Source organism: Mytilus galloprovincialis, chromosome 7, assembly GCF_965363235.1.
Source record: "Mytilus galloprovincialis chromosome 7, xbMytGall1.hap1.1, whole genome shotgun sequence".
NCBI lineage: Eukaryota > Metazoa > Mollusca > Bivalvia > Mytilida > Mytilidae > Mytilus > Mytilus galloprovincialis.
This window is the reverse complement of record NC_134844.1, coordinates 30531682-30553420: the sequence shown is the minus strand read 5'-3', so window position 1 is coordinate 30553420 and position 21739 is coordinate 30531682. Positions and strand designations below refer to the sequence as shown.

The 21739-nt window shown below is 30.8% G+C and overlaps 1 protein-coding gene across 2 annotated transcripts in view; it reads right to left on the bottom strand.

Moving 5' to 3' along the window:
* LOC143082739 (uncharacterized) overlaps nucleotides 1-21739 on the bottom strand; it is a 39358-nt gene that overhangs the window by 9668 nt on the left and 7951 nt on the right. Inside the window, exons 1-2 of one of the 2 annotated variants that reach the window (XM_076258573.1) lie at nucleotides 14152-14254; nucleotides 9506-9603 (exon numbers count right to left, since the gene is read on the bottom strand). In XM_076258573.1, coding sequence (XP_076114688.1) covers nucleotides 9506-9603; nucleotides 14152-14154 — 101 coding nt within the window. In that variant the 5' untranslated portion in view covers nucleotides 14155-14254. Of the gene's footprint in view, nucleotides 1-9505; nucleotides 9604-14151; nucleotides 14255-21739 lie in introns of those variants that run through there. The other variant, XM_076258574.1, reaches the window with a different exon arrangement.

Here is a 21739-nt window from a genome sequence, read left to right as displayed (position 1 = left end):
CCTGTGTAAGAGCCAATGATATACCTTAAATTATATTAGTTAAGTGTTAATTTAAGAGAACAAAGTCAGTAAAATTTTAAAATCACGTTATATAAAGGTGGTAGTTACGTAAATATATGTAGCTCATCTCAATTGTCTAGATTTTTAATTTACTTATGTGAACTTATTTTTATCAATGACTTATCACACATCCGACTTCATCCATTTTAATATGTGATGCATTATAGAAAGAACACGAAACAGCAATAGCCATTAAAACATGTACGAAATGAAATCTTTTCCGGCCACAAAGATACGTAGGAGCTTTGTAATCGTGAGCATGCAATTTCGGTTTTACCCAAACACACTACACAGAAAAAAAATGGGACAACCTTCCGACGAATTTAATGATAACTAAAGTTTTCTGCATTTTATCATTACAAGTTACAACTTTATTTTTTCATATTCAAGCAAAACTGTTTCATGGTCAGGTGTCTCAGTTGAAAAAGTGTCGATGGTGTGCTTAGACGAAAAAAAATCATTCTTAAATTTTCCTGTTTGACATATCTATGTTTCTTTAAAAGGACGTTTTACAATTTATCATTTATTATTTTCCGGCATGTAAAATCTATCTTCACAATGTCGGTAATATTTGATGCTAAGATAAGTATATCAATTCCAAAACCAGCATTTGACATGTTTGATGCGAGATTGCAGTCGAAATTTGTTAAGGAAGTTTAGAATCCTTGACATTAATTATCGTTATGGTAATTATAATCAATCTTATATATTTGACGGCGGTGGATCTTATAGCATAACTTTGAAGAGGACACTCATAGTGGTTGTCTCCCCTCATTAATGTGATATGGATAGTAATCAAAGGTACCAGGCTTATAGTTTGATACGCCAAACACGCGTTTCTACATTAAACTCATCAGTGGCATTCACATCAAAATAGTTTGAATGCCAAAACAAGTACAAATTGAAGAGTACTGAGGACCCAAATTTCCCCAAAAGTGTTGCCAAATACAGCTTAGCTAATCTATGACCATAATAAGAACATCCTTAATATTTCGAATAATTCATACTTTTCGAATAATTCATACTTCAAGTCAGCCTGTGGTCTTTATATGTCTTGTATATTTTTTTGTATTTTAGTCTCTTTCATATATTTCGGAGTTAGTAACTACTGTAGTATACATTTTTGAACCATGCTTCTGGGTGCGGCATTTTATCGCTGCATTGAAGAAGACCCATTGGTGGCCTTCGACTGTTGTTTGTACTTTGATCGGGTAGTTGTCTCTTTGACGCATTCCCCATTTCCATTCTCAATTTTACGACTTCAACTTATGATTGATTGAGTTATGTTTGCTTTACGCCACATAAGCGTAAAAGGCAATATCGCAAGGAGTCTTCAACCCATGTCAACAGTTGACAAATATTTCAATTCAGCCTGTCAATTTGTTGCGTAAACTTGTTTCACCAATTAAGTTTTGCGCATTATCTCAGACATGTATATGTTATTGAAATGCATAAAAATCATATTTAATATAATTTAATGTGTATCTGTACTTTAAATGAATATCTTACTTTTTTATTTAATGTTTTCGTCATAATTTATCTGATTTTCAAAATACAATACTAAATATTTAACATAGAGCGATAATTATATTGAGGGATGATTATTCCTATTGGGAAAATAGGAAATTCTTGTTTTCACGCTGTTTAATTAAACTTGGAATACTTAAAAGGATATAGTGCTACACATACAATTACCTTTATATGTTCAATATAACGTGTAATCAAATAATTTGTAAGAAGAGTATGCTCAATTGAAAAAGGTTGTTAATTGATTTAGCTCCCATTTACTTACTGTGTTCATTACACTTAATCTGTTTTAAAGAGGTTTTCTGGATTTACTTTCTGGAAATGCAAACCTTAACATTTGAAATCCAGATGGTATAAAAACGTAGCAATGTTAGGACCTATATGATCAAAATGGACATCAATAGAATAGGAAAGTTCGTCTAACTTAAAGGTTAATTTTCTTTAATTATTTTTTATTTTTCAACGTCAAATTTTAGAAATGTATTGTGAACAGAAAGATAACAAATATACCGAACTATAAGGGTAATGCAAAACGGAGAGTACTTTAATAACTGACAAAACCAAAAGCTCAAATAAATCTAAAGAAAAGAAAACAAATGCCATATTTCGGTCATGAAACTTTACTAATAACTCAGAGTTCATATTTTCTCATAACCAAAATCAAGATTTGATTTGTTGATTTATTTGTCTTGATAATTGTACTCAAAATTTGTATGAGCGGATGTAATTGACAACTGAGTTGATGATACCAACAAGAAATAACAAACGTATTGGTCCAGTAGTATAGTAAATAGGAATAAAACATAACACTTATTAAATTGCGTTCGACAAAAGTTTAAAACTTCAAGCTGTGAAAAGCATCATCTTTATGAATACCAAATACAATTAAAAGCAAGTATATGTGAATAAAGATAAAACAAAATTTTCAAATAAAGTATATGAAGATGATAAAACACTTTAAAAAGACAATGGCAAACTAAGGTCACCGTATGCGCTTTTTTTTTTGTTTGTTATTGTTGCTATTAACGATTTCAAGAAAAGTAAAGTTTATTTTTTTGTAAATGCCATACAATTTAAAAGAACAGCACAATGTGACAAATGAATTGCATTCAATGAATAATTTTTTCCAGATAATTTCCGTGTAAATCTGTATCGATAATTTGCAACCCAAGATGGCGTAATACAGATATTTTATCTCTATCAAATTAAAATTTTGTCAACGATCCTTTGTTATTAAACTGTTTTAATATTATTAATAACGTTAATTGCTGATCATTTGTTGTTAATAGATTTATTATTAATCCATCACATTTGCATGTTCATTTGTCAAATAGAAATTTAAAAACAGGATTGTGCAAACACATTTTATTACAAAAAGGAGATAAAAACTTCTTTCATCAACACAGTGCGGTTGAAAGCCAAATATCCGCTTGCACGAAAACCATTAAAGCATTTTATTTCATACTACCTGGTAAACACTAGTTTTCAAAGAGAATGCATGTCAACAGACAAGAAAAAATGATTTTTACTGTAAAAAATCAACATTACTGAAATTGTTATTTTGTTTTATTTTCACATGTCACAATTGTTTTTCCTGATATGAAGTACATAGTAAACATTCGTTTTTGGGCCCTTTTTAACTTGCTGTTCGGTATGAGCCAAAGATCCGTGTTGAAAACCGTACTTAGACCTATAATATTTTACTTTTATAAATTGTGACTTGGATGGATAGTTGTTTTATTGGCACTCATACCAAATTTTCTTAGATCTATATAATCATTTAATATTCGAAATAGTTTGATGAGATGTTTGATTAATGCCTAAATAAGCTAGATATAACATCAGGATTATGACCGAATTCTAGAACTTATATTTGCCATGGTCACCGTCTTCTATATTCGTGCAATAGCTGCTATCCTAAATGTGTTATTGAACAATTGTCACGGTCAATTTGAGTATTTGAGAGTCAAAATAGTTTTCTTTTGGAGTAGTCCGGATTTTCGTTACATTGGCAACCCTTTAAATACAGTTTCAATGCAGCAGATGTATTAGGTCTAAGACAGAAGTAATGGGAACGTAATTAAGGGTAGACAATATTGTTGCCTTCAACTGGGGTATTGACGACAAACAGCACTTACTTTAAGGTTTTCCTACAGATTGTAAGGAATTATAATAAGCTATTGTTTGTCACTGTATTGTCATTTGTTCAATTAATTGGGCTATATAGATTTAGAAAAACGGTATTTGCTTTAACAACCACCTGTGAGTCTTTATTGGGATCTTGGTGTCCATTCTTCAATTTGAATTTATACACTGATTATCTATAATAATTACCCCGACGTAAAAAAAAAAGGATGGATATATAAACCTATAGTCTATGAGCAACAAACATATACAAAATAACAAAATATACGCAGAGAGAAAGAGAAGCAATACTCATTATAATAACGTCAGATATAAAAGAAGTTCTAAAATATCTTTAAGATACGGTACAATAAATGGCAATTTCCGAAATTGTAATTACCCAATAAAAAAATATAGGCCGGTTAATTCTCATCAAAAAGAAATTTGAATAATGTAATAACCTCAAGATCCTAAGATATCTGTATTTTTTTCTATTCAGTTGGTCAAGTTCATAAAAAAAATGATGAAGGCAAGAAATAATATCAACTATCAAACAAGTGAGAGGTTTATATAGCTATACAGCAAGGGTTAATAAACATTTTCTACATAAAAAAGAGCATTTACCAATTCAAGAATATGACAGTTGTTTTCCATTAATGATTGGAGCTTTTGATGTTGCCAGTTGACCAAGGACTTTCCGTTTTGAATTTTCCATGGAGTTCGGTATGTTTGCTTGTCTTTAATATTAACACATATATATCCTACCCGCTTGACAATTTTTTTTTTGTCCAAACAAGTAAATCCTAAAACAATGTCGTCTTTTGTTTGTTTGTTACTTACATTAATCATAAAAAGGTGCTTGATAAAGGTATTAGATATTCACAATTCACTTGGAAACCCAAAATACGCTCAGACGACACTTAAAAATGAGAAAATCAGGAAATAATGTTCTACGTCCCTTAGGGATTTCTACCGAAGATGAAAACTGAATCTTTTGGGATGGATACATAAACGTCCTTCCTAACAACACCTTATTTCTGAGCCTGTGAATGCTTAAAATAAAACTCTTTCCAAATTAACTATTTTATTGTCAAGCACAACCGGGATTCAAAAGAGTTGTGAAATTAAAATATCGTTCATTAACAACATCTTTTCTCGTCAGAGGACGAGTTTTTCAGTAGACAATCGAAACACCCATATGAAGCAGCTGTGCTTCTCTCCTTGTCGACTTGTTTCTCTATTCATTTCAATTAGACTCCGCACAGGAGCTTTTGAAGATCAAAGAAAAGTTCTAACTATGTCCTTTAGCTTTTGGTTTTTCTAAACAACTGCTATCCTATTGATAGCATTTTGGTTACTTTATGTTGAACGCATTTATAACATCGAACTTGAAATAAGGGATGCGTCTGATGCAATATTTAATATTTGAGTCCACACTGATTGTCCGAGTGTAATCAAAAGCAAATATTCCTGTCTATAATTGAATTTAGAAACTTCAATCCGTTATAGATACATAAAAAATTAATTTGAAAAAATGTTTGGAATCTTAATGTGGTTTCTTTCCATAAAAGTTTTGACCAAACATTTATTCAACTTTCAACAATGAAACATAGCTATGCAGCATGAATATACATTATTTAGTTAAGTCATGGTGTGAATTCAAAAAGATTAAGTCAAAAATATTTGAGATTGTCACAAACATGATGAATGATTCTGACCATTAACCTATGTGCTACACGTTTACATTTCCATTGACGTTAGACTCGTAGTCCTGAATAGAATCCCCATGGTTAATATTTAAGAAGGTTCACGAAGGGTTAAAATTGACCTTAAATTTTTGACGTTTTTAAAATCGGGCAAATAAATTACAAATTTTGCATAGAAATACTTGTTACAATACTATCAATATAAAAATATATTTTATTGGCACCTTCCTTTTAAATTTATGAAGCTATGGCCCCTGAAATATACATTATTTGTATTTTTGGTCAATTTTGGTCAAATTTTTCCACAATTTTAATTGTTTTTGGAATAATTAACATTGGCCTCCATCCACGATCCAAAAAGTCTTTATATTGATGAATTTTATATCAAAATTTGAATCTTTTGGCTTCAAAACATTTTGGATCGTAGGTGGCGGCCAATGTTTTTCTTAAGCTTTTAGGTGTAAAAATTGAACAAATTTACCACATTTTGACAAAATGTCCAAAAATGGGCCTACTTTGGAGAATATTATGTACTTTTATGAAAAAAACTGATTTAATTAGCATTAGGTCTTTTGAAATAGACCCATTTACGAATCAAATTGTGACCTTTTTGGGGTTTTATGATAAAGTTGATATTTTAGGCCATATTGTGCCATAAGTGAATCTTGTCCTTTGACATTTTAAATAGTTTCAAAACAATTTGAAAATTGTTTACATGATACAACTGAACATTATAAAGTTCAGACTGAATTTGAATTCATTTCTTAATACGAAAGCGAAGTAAGATAAAGATAAAGCTACGTACCGACGAACTGACGGACGAATATACATACAAACAAATCGAAATGGATATTGGAATTGGGCTGTGAATAAAATTTCGTGAACAGCAGAGTCTTATATTAGCGTCTTTCGTGCTGCATCTATTCTATTGCTGTTTATTACCCCTTGTTTCGGTTACAGTATAAATGTACCGAATTTACAGAAACCTTTTAATAATTTCAGGAATTGGTAATAAAAAATGCAGCGTTTTACATGTTGTCGCAGAAAAATTTAATCGCTTTTTGAAATACCTTAATTACATAATGTTCGACAAAAAAAAAAAAACATAAGGGAATATTTGTCTACATTCATATAAGTATAAAGACACGCCTTTTCAAATAAATATACAATTTTAGTCAAGACATATCAGAAACACGCGTTCTTAAATAAGCATGCAATTCCAGTTAAGTACTATAAACTCTTCCTGGAATTTTCGCCCTTTCCTTGAATCCTGATGGGTTTGTGAGAATTTGTCATGAAACAATGAAATTATTCGTTACAGATTAGATCGATCATCACGTTCAAAATGTGTGAATAATTGGAATTAAATATTATCCGTTTTGATGTCGATTAAGATGTCTGTATCTGCTGATTAGCACCGGAAGTTGGGAATAAAGTGTAAAATTCCATTCAATGCGGAAAGAGTTTTCGTCCTGGAATTGGACTTTTTATATGAAATATTATCGACACTAATTTAATTGTGATAGCATGAAGACAATAATATCTCCATGCAATAAATGCTGAATAAAGTTAGCAGTCGTATGCCGACAATGCAAGGATGTATATGCAAAATCCCTAAATATTAAGTTAAAAACAGTTTACATTTTCATCATTTAAACCCCATTTGAATAAATGATGTAAATCAAATATTTGATGTTACAATTTCATCAGATTATTAAAAATGCTGAATTTGAATGAGTAATTATAAGATTTGTTTGATTTGATTGCAAAGGAACCATTAACTCTACGCATATCAAATATTGAAATATACGTAAAAGAAACGACTAGACTAGAATGATATATGTTTAATGTAAGAAATGTGCATTCCTTTATGTTGAACTTAATCTGATTGAGCAACAGGACATATAACTATGCGCATCATGTTCTAATTGAAACTAACAGTTATTGTAAATCGATTTTTAGTTGTTAGAAAATTGTGAAAAAAAAAATTACAAAAATATCGAACTCAAAGGAAAATTCTAAACGGAAAATCCCTAAGCAAAAGGCAAAATAAAAAGCTCAAACACATCAAACGAATAGATGAAGGACATATGGACATACAAGTTTACCAACTTTTACATCACCATGGGGAAAATCAAAAATAAATGTTTCAAAAAGACAAATTAAGTTTACCAAAATAAAGTAAATATATTTTAATCTAACATGAGGTGACATCGTTTTTGAGTAATTTTGCAGAGAATATGTGTCAAGAATTTAGTATAGTATAACAATGTTTGATTGCATTTCGATTTTTATAAATATAAGAAGATGTTGTATGAGTACCAATGAGACAACTCTTCATCTAAGTCACAATTTGTACGGTCTTCAACACGAAGCCTTGGCTCACACAGAACAACAAGCTTTAAGGGGCCACAAAAATGACTAGTGTAAAACCATTCAAACCCTAAAAACCAGCATCGTAATCTTAAAAAATAACGATAACGAGAAAAATTTATCACCAAACGACAATAGCTTAACATCACATTCCTGACTTAGGACAGTTGCAAACAAATGCAACAGGTTTAAACGTTTTAATATGTACCAACTTTCGCTCTTATCTGAAATACGAGTGTAAGATCACAACATATATATCTATATCTATAAGTCACGACTAAGTTATTATGATTATAGTACCGTTTAGTTTTAGTTCAGTTAGTGTTTATAATATTTTTGAACGTTATTATTTTACATTTTCTAAGGCATTTCATTTACGTAAAACTCTATAGGTTTAAAAAGCTATTGGTTTTTAGTTGTAATAGATACAAAAGTATCTGATATCATTATCAGTAAATCGTATCGATGTATATTTGATGTGTTTCCTTCAGTTTTAGTTTGTAACCCAGATTTTTTTTTCACAATCGATTGATGAATTTCGAACAGCGGTATACTACTGTTAGTCTTTATTTATGCCAATAGATGGTGGGGACTGATTGCCAGTGAGACGAATATTAGAACTACGTGTGAATTTAAGCCATTTTAGGCCATCGTATGGATTCAACTATGAGAGTAAAAAAACTGATCATAAAGCATCTAACGGAATTAACATCACAAAACGTGAATCAATTCAAATGAGAAAAAATGCAATGGTTTAATTTTTGACAAAACAAAAAACAAGCATAAACAAATAAACAGGCAGAACTGAATGACAGACTTGATTTGGGACATGCAAATATTGAATGGGGTTGGGGTTGAACATGTCAAGAAAAAAAAATCAAAAAAAGTGCTATCAAACATATAAATTAAATAAGATTTAAACGGATTCATAATCCCTGATTAATAACCATATTTATAGGGCCAAATTGTATTTTATAAAAGGGTGCAATTGGTGCTCATAGGGATTCCTACAACCTGTCAATAAACTGTATTGCCAAAACTTACACGAATGTTATTAGGGAGACATATTAAACTAGACTGAATTCAACATTTTCTACATATTAAAAAAGATTAATGCCTGTACCAAGTTAGGAATATGACAGTTGTAATCCATTCGTTTTATAAGTTTGAGCTTTTAATTTTGTCATTTTAATACGGACTTACCGCGTTTAATTTTCCTCGGAATCCGGTATTATGGTAATTTCACTTTTCCCAATCACAGATGTTGAAGGTTTTAATGCATTGCAGGAAATATATTAGTTTATCTTCTTTTAGTTATGTGTGTTTCATTCAAACAACCAGAACTCAAATGCAAGAATGCTATTTGGTAAGCTTTTGAATTGTCAAAATTATAACTTAAGAGTCTGTGTTAGAAACCAAAATAAAAAATGTAAAAATTGCCCTGCAATTATTTTTATAAAAGAGGGGCAAAAGATGTGTTTCAGCTTTAATATATGTTAAATCTAATGACCTAATTTGACAATGCACTTAAATATTAATAGCACATTAGAAGAGTAACTTTTTGTGTACGTGTAATTGCGTGTAATTTTATAACTTGTACAATTAAGTGTTACTTGTTACATCAGTCTATGTTTTGAAACAGTAATCGATGTAATTGCGCACTTTTAAAATAATTGACAGACTCATTGTATTATAATAATCCAACATGTGCATACCTTCTAGCATCCTCTTCTCTTTGGTCGGCACGTAAATGTTCAATTAATTGTAGAACTATAATTAAATATATACACCTCCATAAACATTGATGCATTTCCTGAAAATGAAAAAAAAAAAATTAATTAATACGAAATATTCGAAATATTTCAAGACTGGGAATATTGAAAAGACCCGGTACATATGTACTTGACTAATTGGTGGTCAACTGAATCGCATGACAAATTTAATCTTTCCAAAAAGATACTGTCTGGATTAGAACACGGAGCCGTACTGCATGGCTGGTCAACTATCATTGAAGCTCAAAAGTCAAAAGTCAAAAAAAAAAAAAAAAATAGCTGTCTTTATACCTAAAACTTCAATCGCCAGTGAAAGATTATACATACTTGTATATTAAATAACGGCTTAAACATATTGAAACTTTCATAACAACTTCTTTGTTTTATGGTATACTGTCGATTCATTTATATCCGTTGGATACCAATTTTCGTTGATTACGTGGATACAGGAGAACCACGAATATAAATGTTCCAAGAATTACAATTTGTCTAAAGGAATGTATGCAGTCTTTGCGCCAAAACCACGAAATCAAATATCCACAAATATGCAAGTTTTCCTCAAACCACGAAAATTGGTACCCACGAAAATAAATGAATCCTCAGTAAATTATACTTGAGGAAAGCTGAGCTAGATGACTTATGTCCTAGAGATATAAGGTGCTACATAATTTTGACTTATGTCCTATAGATATAAGGTGCTACATATTCTTCTTTCTCTGGCTTTCATATGCTTATGTTTTAGCATTGGAATTAAAACTACTAGCAGAAATCGTCTAACTTTACTTTGAACGAGGACACTGCAACATCAGTGTTACGTTAAGGGCATACGATACAGTTTTGATCCTGTATTTACAAGTTCGTGAAAATTTGCCTATAGGCTATTTTTTACCTGATTAATTCAAATACATATGTATGTAATAAAAAATATACCTTCATGTGCTACTTTTTGAGTAAAATGAGGTCGAAATTTTGTATATTTGCTCAAAATTCAGATTTGTGGTCGTAATTTCTTTTTCGAAAGAAAGACATAACTTTTTTGATATAAAAGATAAACACAAATTGTTTTTTGTTAAATAATCGGTAATTTCTGTATTTTATAACTATCCTTAAAAATTATGCATTTTAAATTCAGAAATAACTCATATTTATCAAATGTTCATGAATTGAGGAAAATACATCATTTTTTGCTGCATGTTTATCAAAATTAAAAAAAACCTCTATCTACAGTTTTATAAAATTTGGGTCACATAATCTCCCTGCAAAAAGAAACAAATTGCTGTTTTGAAAAATAGGGATCCATGAACTCGTTTTCAAATTAAATCAGTTTAAATGATAAAAAATCAGTCGAAAAATGCATCTTTTCCCGATATGTCACAGTTTGACATCGCGAAAATAACATTTTACGTTAGCAACGTCATTACCTCCCCTGTAACTGTATCGTATGCCCTTAAATCTAATGACCTAATGTGACAATGCATTTAAATATTAATAGCACATTAGAAAAGTAACTTTTTATGTACATGTAATTGCATGTAATTTTATAACTTGTACACAGAAGTGTTTCTTGTAACATCGGTCTATGTTTTGAAACAGTAAGCGATGTAATTTGCGCACTTTCAAACGCGAAATAAATGAGTATTAGCTTCTACATAGTAAGATTTACACGAGGATATTTTAGTCTGATGTGTGAAAACAAATTCTAATTTTATTAAAACTTGTAAATCAAGACGTTGCTGAAGACGTATTTTCTTAATCAATATAAGTTGCATTGTTAATGTTGTTATCATTTTACAAATTACTTAGCTGTTTGTATTTTGATAGTTGTCATGATGTTAGAGCCATTAAGAAATATTTTGTAAAACAGTTATAGTTATTTGTTATGTTTGATCAGACATCGAATTCTAATCCAACTAATGGAAGGAATTTAGGATTTCCCAGAAACTGTTTATATTCATAGAAATTCGAAAACAGATTAACATGTACAGTTCTTTGTTGATATAGACAACAATTCAGTTCCCTGAGATTATTTTTTCTTTGATTAAAAAAAAAATTGAGAAAAAATGTTTTGTATTTTCTTGAACTTTCAGGTTTTGAAACAACATCAGTAGGGGTTTTGTCTGTAAAATCATGTTGATTTATTTGTTTTCCTGAAGATAAGGCTCTGTTTTTGGCTCTATGAAAAGAAATATATGTATCCAAATATGTTTCTTCTGAATTATAGGTCATAATTGGTTTTACTAAAGAATCAAATAGATTATGATAGAAAATTAAGTGTGAAAGCAGTGAGTGTGTCAAGAAGGGAGAGTTAGTCGAACGTAATTGAAATAAAGCATAACTGATGCAACAAACATGTTTACAAAGACCAACATAAAAAAATAAATAAAGACACATAAACTTTAATAAACAGACCCCCCCCCAAAAAAAAACAAAACTCAATTGATTCATAAATGATTTCGGAATATCAGGTGTCTTGGAAGGATTAATTTATCCTGTACGACTTCGAACTGTTATACTATACATATTATTCATTTATTCCTAATACTATACTGCTGACTACAAGAAGCGAAATTAGAAAAACTACTGCGATTTCATCAGCTTAAAAAATCTAATCGAGCTTCGTAATTCCGGATTTGGTGTCAGTTTATTAAAATGCATGCAATGATAATGGAAAAAAGAAAGTGAGGAATGAAAAAAACTAATAAAGAATCATAAAGAAAGCTATTGGTGTTCATTTTTGTGTCCCTCTTCTTAGTTGTTGTCTGTGAACTATGAACCGATTGTTCTTACATATAAAATATAACGCTGTTGCACTTCTGGATATCAAAATAAATCTTTCAGCTTGTTGATTGGTTATCAGGCTAGATACCTTGAGTACATTGTATACCTTTTTCATAAATGGGGTTACGTCATAACTATTTCAAGGAAACAATCGATAGTGTCTTGACGTTCATGCACAAACGCATGTTTTTTATGTTCTTGCTTGTAGCTCTATGTAATTTGACTAGAGTGTGTATTTGACTTTGTAAACGATATCAATACAAATTATAAACAAACAAAAACTAAACCTGAATTGAGATTGCTCAAGGGACTGGGGTGGTAACCGCTTCCGGTGCTCGAGATAGCAATCGACGCAATTTCCTCAAACCAAGACATTATCGAAATTAATATCAAATTTTCCGAGATATTTAATTGTAATATCGGTAATAGCGCGAACAAACCAACACAAGAGATTCGTAAAGTAATATTCATTTAATTAGACAATTTCTTATTCCTGTTTGCTATAATAAGACTCTTTACGGTTCTCGGGAAAAAAATGATACCAATTTGATGGATTGAAAATTATGCTTTTTCCTTTTTTTATCATTCATTGAATATGATTGACATGATAAAAATAGAACTAGATGACATGTGCTTGCGTACAAACTAGTTTAACGATGCTAGTATTAACTTTATTTTGCACTTTTCAAAATGATTGTTGATGATATGCTAAATTTGACATTATTCCTGGAACGATTTCAGTTGTTAAATATTTTCTAAATTAGTTACAGACAGCTTAGGCTATGGTCTGAAATGATTCTCCTCGAAATATCTTGATACGAAAATCACATTGCATTCATCAAACTAATTTAAACACCCGAAACTCATTAAACTAATGTAAACACCCGAAACTCATTAAACTAATGTAAACACCCGAAACTTATGTCTCGTAAGAATATATACCAGTTCGATTTTTTTAAACGTGACATAGCAAAATTAAAAACTGATAGTGTTGCGTATAGATAATACACGCAAGAATTGGTCTCTTGCAAACTCAATATTATCGCTTACAATGAGGATACTATTTTGTTATATTTGCATTTTAAGTAAAAACCAATCGATTTTTATATTTTGTCATATGATTTTTAAAATATTCAGTAGTTTGTACCCAACAGATTTTCTTTTGTTCATATTGATGTGCCCTGTTTCCTTGTGGAAAACATCGGCTGCACTTACTGACCAATTGTCTTTGAAAGCTGTTAAAATTTAATGCATATTTTGCTTTTAAGTTTTTTGAGTATTTAACATCGGTAAACAAGTATTGTCTATAATATCTTTCCAATTTCTGTTAACTCTTATATTCTTAGAAAATGCAATTTCGTATGGAAAATTAAGCCATTGTCTTTTTAAGACTTTTGTCGCTAAAGGAATCTATATATGTTTACTCTTCTTGTTACATTAACTTTTCAAATTATTCATTTTTGCACTTTATTAATTCGATTACTACTTGAAGATTTGAAGCATATATGGAAAAAAATCCCATAAATATGTACCTCTAAATATAGCATGATAAAAAACTAAGACTTTTTCAAAATGTGTACAGCGAATAGCACGCGTGAATTTTTACTATACTAGAACTTCCTTTAAAATAGATATAACGTACACTTTAACCCCGTCGCATGTTTGCGCCTGTCCCAAGTCAGGAGCCTCTGGTCTTTGTTATTCGTGTACGATTTTTAATTTTAGTTAAAACAAAACACCAATAAGACATGTGGAAGTCGTTTGAAGGTTAGTATATAGTTATCATTTTAGAATTTAAAATGTTTTCTTACCATAGTAGCTGTTAATGTAAGTTTGATCTCAGTTCGACCATTGAGAAATATGTAACAAAAATGTCTACACAAATAAATGTCAAGTTATGAAATTTATGAAGGATACAATAAACAATCAAGTCAGATTAATCATTGAAAGTAAATAATTTTGTTTATTTCTAAAGTTTTATTGGAAACACAATTTGATTAAGTTTTGGCCATTATAACTTATTAGTCTTGTTATCTTCCGAAATTATCGTGTGAGTGGTCATTTTACTTTACAACTTTCACAAGAAACTATAGCGACCAATAAATAACGTACAAGATGACCAACGAAATGGTGGTACACATATACTTAGAGATTTATAGACTAGAAAGTACTTGCAGAATGATAAGGGACTTCCCACATTTTGTTCCGTTTATGACAAATTAAATAATCACCCTACACGTATAAATGTTGCATTCGTATATTTTTACCACTTATTATTTACCATTCATAACGATATAAGATTACGATCTCTTCCGAGTCCCATATAATTTACGACGCTTGTTCTAATCGTTATTTTCAGGTCAAAATATTTTGTTTTATACGACGCTAATTCTTTCGCGTCACGCGTGGTTTTCTTGGTCACATAATCTTTATCAGTGTGTTAAGCAGAGGATGGGCATTTCTTGTGACAATTTCTGTGTCGCGTTTATAACGGACACAATGACCTTATCAGTTCAACAGATACACACACCAAGGGTGCCAATAAAAAGTTTAATCAATGCATACATCATATTAAAGAGGATAGGAATGTGGTACCCCATATAACGAATGACGGCAAAACATTTTTGAAAAAAAACTTTAACGATAAACATTTTACTCTATTTGACGCTAACCGAAGCGATAAACGGACGCTTGATGCTTGGATATGTTCCGGACCATATGAGTATTTGGACCATACGCGTATGCTCATGACCATATGCGTATACTCGTTTAGTTATTAACGGGCCATATGAGTATTTGAACCATATAAGTATTTTTTCAATAATATGCATTAGAAAACTTTATAAATTAAGCAATGATGTCTACATGAAAATGTATTATTAACAGAACATGCTTACCCTTCCGGAGCACCTGAGATCACCCCTAGTCTTTGGTGGGGTTCGTGCTGCTTATTCTTTAATTTTATATGTTGTGTCATGTGTACTATTGTTTGTTTGTCTTTTTCATTTTTAGCCATGGAGTTGTCAGTTTATTTTCGATTTATCAGTTTGACTGTCCCTCTGGTTTCTGTCGTCCCTTTTTTATAATTCAAAGGCTACATAATCATTGAATATCATTGCCAAAGTTAGTTTTCATCGCTAATTGTATTCTTGCATGATTTACTTCCACACGGTACCATAGCTTTTCTTGGGTAATGGGTCGTTCCGATGTGTCTATGGTGTTTTAAGAAGCTCTAGATCTTCAATATCATAAAATGTAAAAACAAAATTATGTATAAGTAACAAGATTCTGAACTGCTAACGATAATTACATAAAGTTTCAAAAGTAAGCAAATTATTAAGATAAAGGAAGATGTGGTGTGAGTGCCAATGAGACAACATTCCATCCATATAACAATTTATAAAAGTAAACCATTACAGGCCAATGTACGGCCTTCAACACGGAGCCTTGGCTCACACCAACAACAAGCTACATGTATATATTAGACTCTTTATCTTCCATGTCGACTTTGACGTCAGTTTATAGTAAAACAGTTCACTTTTTTTGTAACAGATATTTTTGGAAGTTATCTTCCCAAGTCGATATTTTGCCATTCGATCACTCGTAATAACTTATCGGTAATGACTATAGGTATAAAATGTTATTCCTGACCTTTGTTAGTGTCTTTTTTTTAAATGAAGTGACAACTAGAAGGGTTATGTGAAAAGTTTTAAGTATCAAAAGTAAACCTGTTACTTACCCCAACCATACGCGTATGATCCAAATACTCATATGGTCCGGAACAGATATTAAAAGAGTGTCATTTCTTCATTAAAAAGAGTATTTACATGTAATAAACCGTGTTTCGTAGCCGACTATACGGACTGGGTTTTTCTCATTGTTGAAGGTCTTACACTTACCTACAATTGCTAACAAAAATTATTTGAACTCTGCTGGACAGTTGTGTCAATGGCATTCCCACATCGTGATCTCATTATATTTTAATGATATAAATCAAGCGTTGCACGTTGCATATAAATCTTTTGGTAACAGGGAAAGGTTCATAATTTTATAAACAGAATTGAGAGGAATCGCATATAAAATAATGCACTTTGCGACCATTTTTACGTACCATATATAATTTTACAGATCTATTTCATCGAACAAACTTTTACTGTTTCTCTGAAGGAAATAAAGCTGTATGCATATAATATGTATGATATTCATATGCAGCTTTTGAGTTTTAATTCCATGCTAAATTTATCTAAAACCCAGTGTATTGCCAAATTGTGTATATATTTCGCTCTTGGTGCATTCGTTTTTACCCGTGTATTGATACTCTAGCAGAAAGAATATACCTCAAACTATGCATCTTAGTAAAAAACAAACAAACAATGGAAAGCTTAGATTTTTAAAAATAATGAGGTAAATCGGGTTATGAAGTTTACCGAGAGAGAAACAGTCATGAAATTTTAATACACTTCTCCTTACAAAGTAATCAATTGAAGAATAATGAAATTAAACTGACGTTTTTGTTTATTTAGGCCATGAACAGGGGGAATTTGGTTCACTATTTGGGGAATCACTGAGGCATGACTGGAGTGGGTACCCTTTTAGGAAGTCAGTGGGCACCCCTTGTGGATCCGCCACTGGTAAATGATTGTTTGAGCGTAAAGCAACAATTAAAAATGTTGAAACATGGTATATAGTGAAGCATTTTAATACACGTTAGTCTGAGTACGAAACCGTGTGATTTTTCACACAATTGATAAAGATCAACTGAAAATTGTGTTGATCATGAACAAAACATATAAACATTTCTAACGGCTGTTGATGGTATCGTAAAGGCACCAAAATTGATGTTTTTAATTTGTAGTGTTATCGGAATTGTTTCAAAGTAAATCTTAATTAGTCAAAGGTAATACATGTCACAAACTTCCATTAGCTACAGAAGATTTTCTGTACTAATAGCATGATCTATTATTTTTTTTAAGCCATGCGCATTTAGGTTAATAGCTGAGTTAATAGTTGACCAAGTTAAATACACAACAAAACAGTAATCCAAAAATGGCGTCTTTCAATTTAAAATATAAAGTGAATGATACATTGTAGATTGTATTAGTATACTATATAGTTATTGATCTGTTGAATACAAAATGCACCGTAAACATTTTACATTTGCTTTTCTATCTGAAAATAGAAAATGTTTAAAGTAATAAAGAGACTGATGTTGTCTTTTAAAGTGTTCCTTTTTCGTTGATATAACTTGCATGCAATATGGATAACGATCTAACCTTTCTTGTTCGCTCAGGACACGAAAATGATCCTTTTAAATTAATACCTTTACGGCACGATGTTTTCATTATATATTTCAATTCGAACTTATATACCTTTTTAGGTTTAAGTGTCGCTTTCCGTTTGTTTCAAATTTGATCGGGAAATAAGTTTCTGATTGCGTAACATCTTTCATGGACACAAATTATGTCATGCAATGTCTGATCAAAATTCGGGTTCTTTTTGTTTTCAGGAAAAACTTGTTTTTAAGTTATTTCTGCACAGGAAGTTTCACTTTTGTTAGAATGTCTTAACGTTCCAATTGTTAAAATAACGATCGAGTCCAATTTACAGAAAATAAGAGTCGTGCTTAGAGTTTTGCGTATTCTCGTTTTCATAGACGTCCCAACAAAGTGCAAAGGAAAGGGTTGCAAAACTATCGATGCGACCATATTTTTAAGTCCAAAAATAAGAGTAAGCTGAAAATGGATTATTAGGTTTAAAAATACCCATGGAAGATATCAATCACTCAAACAAATTGAAAAGAAGAACACTCACACAAAATGTTTCTATTTTTACACTTCCTTCGACTGTTATCTGATCTTTGATTGGGTTGTTGTCTCTTTGACATATTCCCCATTTCCATTCTCAATTTTATTTAAGTTTATAGTTTTTATTCGAAGGTCAGTTATATTAAACGGTTCTGCTTTAGCATTTACATATATTTATTTCAACCCATCTTATGCCTTTCTAATGTGTATATGTATGTTTCTGTGTATATACAAAGTAGATATGTTTTTAATATCATATTGAATTCTTATCTAATTTCATGAGGATAATTATATTTCTATGTCTGAATTAATAATTGATTGATGGTTTTAGATGATATGCAAAATACAGATGTTATAAAGCTGAAGGTCGGAATTGAATCGACATTAATAGATCTGTAAATTTGAACAAAACACATCACATAGAATTTATTCATTTCTATGTAGAATGCAGTTTTACGTGCTTTGAAAATATAAAAAAAAATCAAGGAAGCTTGATGAATCGGTCATATAACGCAAGTCAAATAATACAATTTCGAATAATATTTTTTTTTACAAATTATGTTTTTGAATGACTTTTACAACCGAGTTTTACACAATCGAGCTTTAATTGACATATCATCCAATTTAATATATATTAACCAATACATTTTCAGTTATGTGCTTGTTCAACATACAACTAATTATATCTGTTACGTGCTACAAATTACATAGAAAAACGTAACAGGAAGAAAACCATTTTCTATTTGTTATTTTCTTTAATTATTTCTCTCAATAAATGAGAACTTTTCTATTTCACTAGATTTGAATGGGTTTAGAATTCAAATAGAACATTTTACATCTGATTATATTCGCAAATTTATGGTCATGAATCTTAATTGTTCCAAAAACCAGTTACAATATTTAGTTTTATACCGTTTATTTGAATGCATTACGTAAACGTGTACCTTATGTGCAAGTAATGACATAGTTTAGCAAGAGCATTTCTATCGTAATAAAATTCAATAATATCGGTCATAGTTTTTTCAATAGAGAGCATCACATTAATGGTAAACAAGAATGGTAAAAATACCGGACTACAAGGAACATTAATAAAGGGGGAGGTCCATTGTGCTGTTAAAGCATCGCTAACGGATAATCTTCATGAGTTTCGTATCATACTTTAATTTTGTTTTGAAAACAAGATAAGTAGAACGAACTTTTGTCTATAAAGAAATTCTGCCAAAAGATTAGTATATATAATTATTTGAAAAAGATGGGTACACATATTAAACTTAATTATCTGAAAAAGATGGACATATCAAACTTAATTTCCAAGCGTAAAATAAATCTGCTGTTGCGAAATATGCGTACATCTAGAATGAAAGTCTGTATAACTACAAATGACAGGTAAGAGTGAATTAGAAGGATAGAGAATGAAACCATGTCCATGCGATAACATGCAGAAACACAGGACATTACCAATCAAAGTTAAAGTGCTGTTTGAATTCGGTCGACGAATTTTTGCTTTAGCATTCTTTATAATCCATTCCCAATTCTAATGACTCTCAAACGTGCAATATTGTCATCATTTATTAAAAAAAAGACTGTTAATTATGTTATTATACTTAATTATAAAAATATTAATATCTGGTATGATTGCCATTGAGACAACTCTTCACCACACACCAACTCAACTGACATAGAAGTTTGATAGGAGTAAATTTCAAGGTACAATGTACATGTATATGCATTCAATGTTTAAATGGAAGATATGAAAACTGGATGTCAAAGACAATCAGACAACATGTACAAATGTACATGACCAAAAAGACAAAAAGCGAACGAAAGGACAAAATACGTTCACTTAACACCACAAGATAAACTACAGATCAAGCAATACGAAACCCACCAAAAACAGAAGTCAAGCCAGGTTTCCCGGAAGGGTCAGCAGTTCATACCCTACTAGTCACAACCATCGTTGTCAGTCATATATCTTTGATGAGACACGATTCAATTTTCAAGATGTAATGTATCATGTCTATCAACTTTGTCATCAACTTATTCATAAACCATCGGTAAATGTAAGTTCTCTAACCTTAAAATTTGACCGAATGTGAAATCAGATTATACGAAGAGAGTGCGTTATTTAATTACCAGATACTATAAGTTTGCTTAAAGGTTTAGTTGTGTTTTACTATAAAAAATTAGAATATTACCATAATGTTCCGAGTTGGTCCGTTTTTTTCGTGTCTGATTTCATTTACGTACAACAGACGCATAATTACGTTAAAACTTATGTTTTTGGATCAAAACAACCTCGTTTGCATGATAAAATTATGTCATGGGGAAATCAATTTTAAACGGTTTTTTTTTTTGCTGAATTATCTCTCAGACTGTACAAAACCAGGCTGGTGCATAGAAAAATGGTACGTGCTACAACTTGTGTAACCTCCACATTTAAAACTGTTCCGGAAATCATTTGTTAGTATTGCTCGCGTGTTTTCAGTATAGTTACCATATAATGAGTGAGACTTCCTTGTTTGATTGTTATTTTTTAATATTATTTTATGAATGGGGAATAGCACCGTAAGACCCGATGAAATAACATTTTTGTTACGTGACGCAAAGACGTTAACGGCAGTACAAAAGTCCTACAGAAAGATGACAACACTATGCTTAATTTCTTGCGAATTATTATAGTTTAAAATCAACATTAAGATAAGTATTAAAAAAAGAAGATATTTTTTTGAATGCAAATGAGACAACTACGACAACATTTTTTATTTATTTATAAAAAAAAATGATTGCATTAAAAACCTGTTGAACGAAGCTGGACAAAGCTGACTATGCAGTATGTGCTTTGCTCATTGTTGTGGGCCGTACAGTGACCTATAGCTGTTTATTTCGGTAGTCATTAGATCTCTTGTACAAATTCAGTAGATGGCATGACCTTGTGCAATACTAAGAGATAAGAATAAGGATAAAGGCTCTCATAAATGTATGAAACTGTATATAGCAATACATATTAAGTTAAGTTTGAATTGTAACGTGTTCATTCATACGATGGTAACCAGGTCGTAGTAAATAAAAATTTTGACCGAGATATTTTTCAACGAGAACTTACTAAATTGCATTCAATTTGTTTAAAAGCCTCACTAATGCAGCTTACGTAATTACAACCAGTGCAAACAATACATCATAAAACTAAAGTAATAAAGAAGAAATTAGTTTTTATCGTGATCTTACATTCTTTATTTCAATTGTTTGTCTAGTTAGATCTTGTATAAAAGTGTATACAGATGTATTTGCAACTTTTCAGTAAACTTGAATTTGTTTTTTTTTGTCATTTATATAATATTTCTAAATAGCATTATTTTTGTCTATAATAATGATTATATGTTTTATGCTGTATTGGCAAAAATAGAAGTAGCTGCTAACGTTTTGAGCACTTTCTGTATATTGTGTAACTTATGTGTAGCAATGCCGTAAAGGACAAGATACGACAAGGTCTTTTTTCAAATTCTTTTTTGGAAAGTCACTTATTATGTTAAAATATCCCCTGAAAATATCCCCTGAGGTTTGAAGTGTTTTGGATGAACTTCAAAACCACTAATTT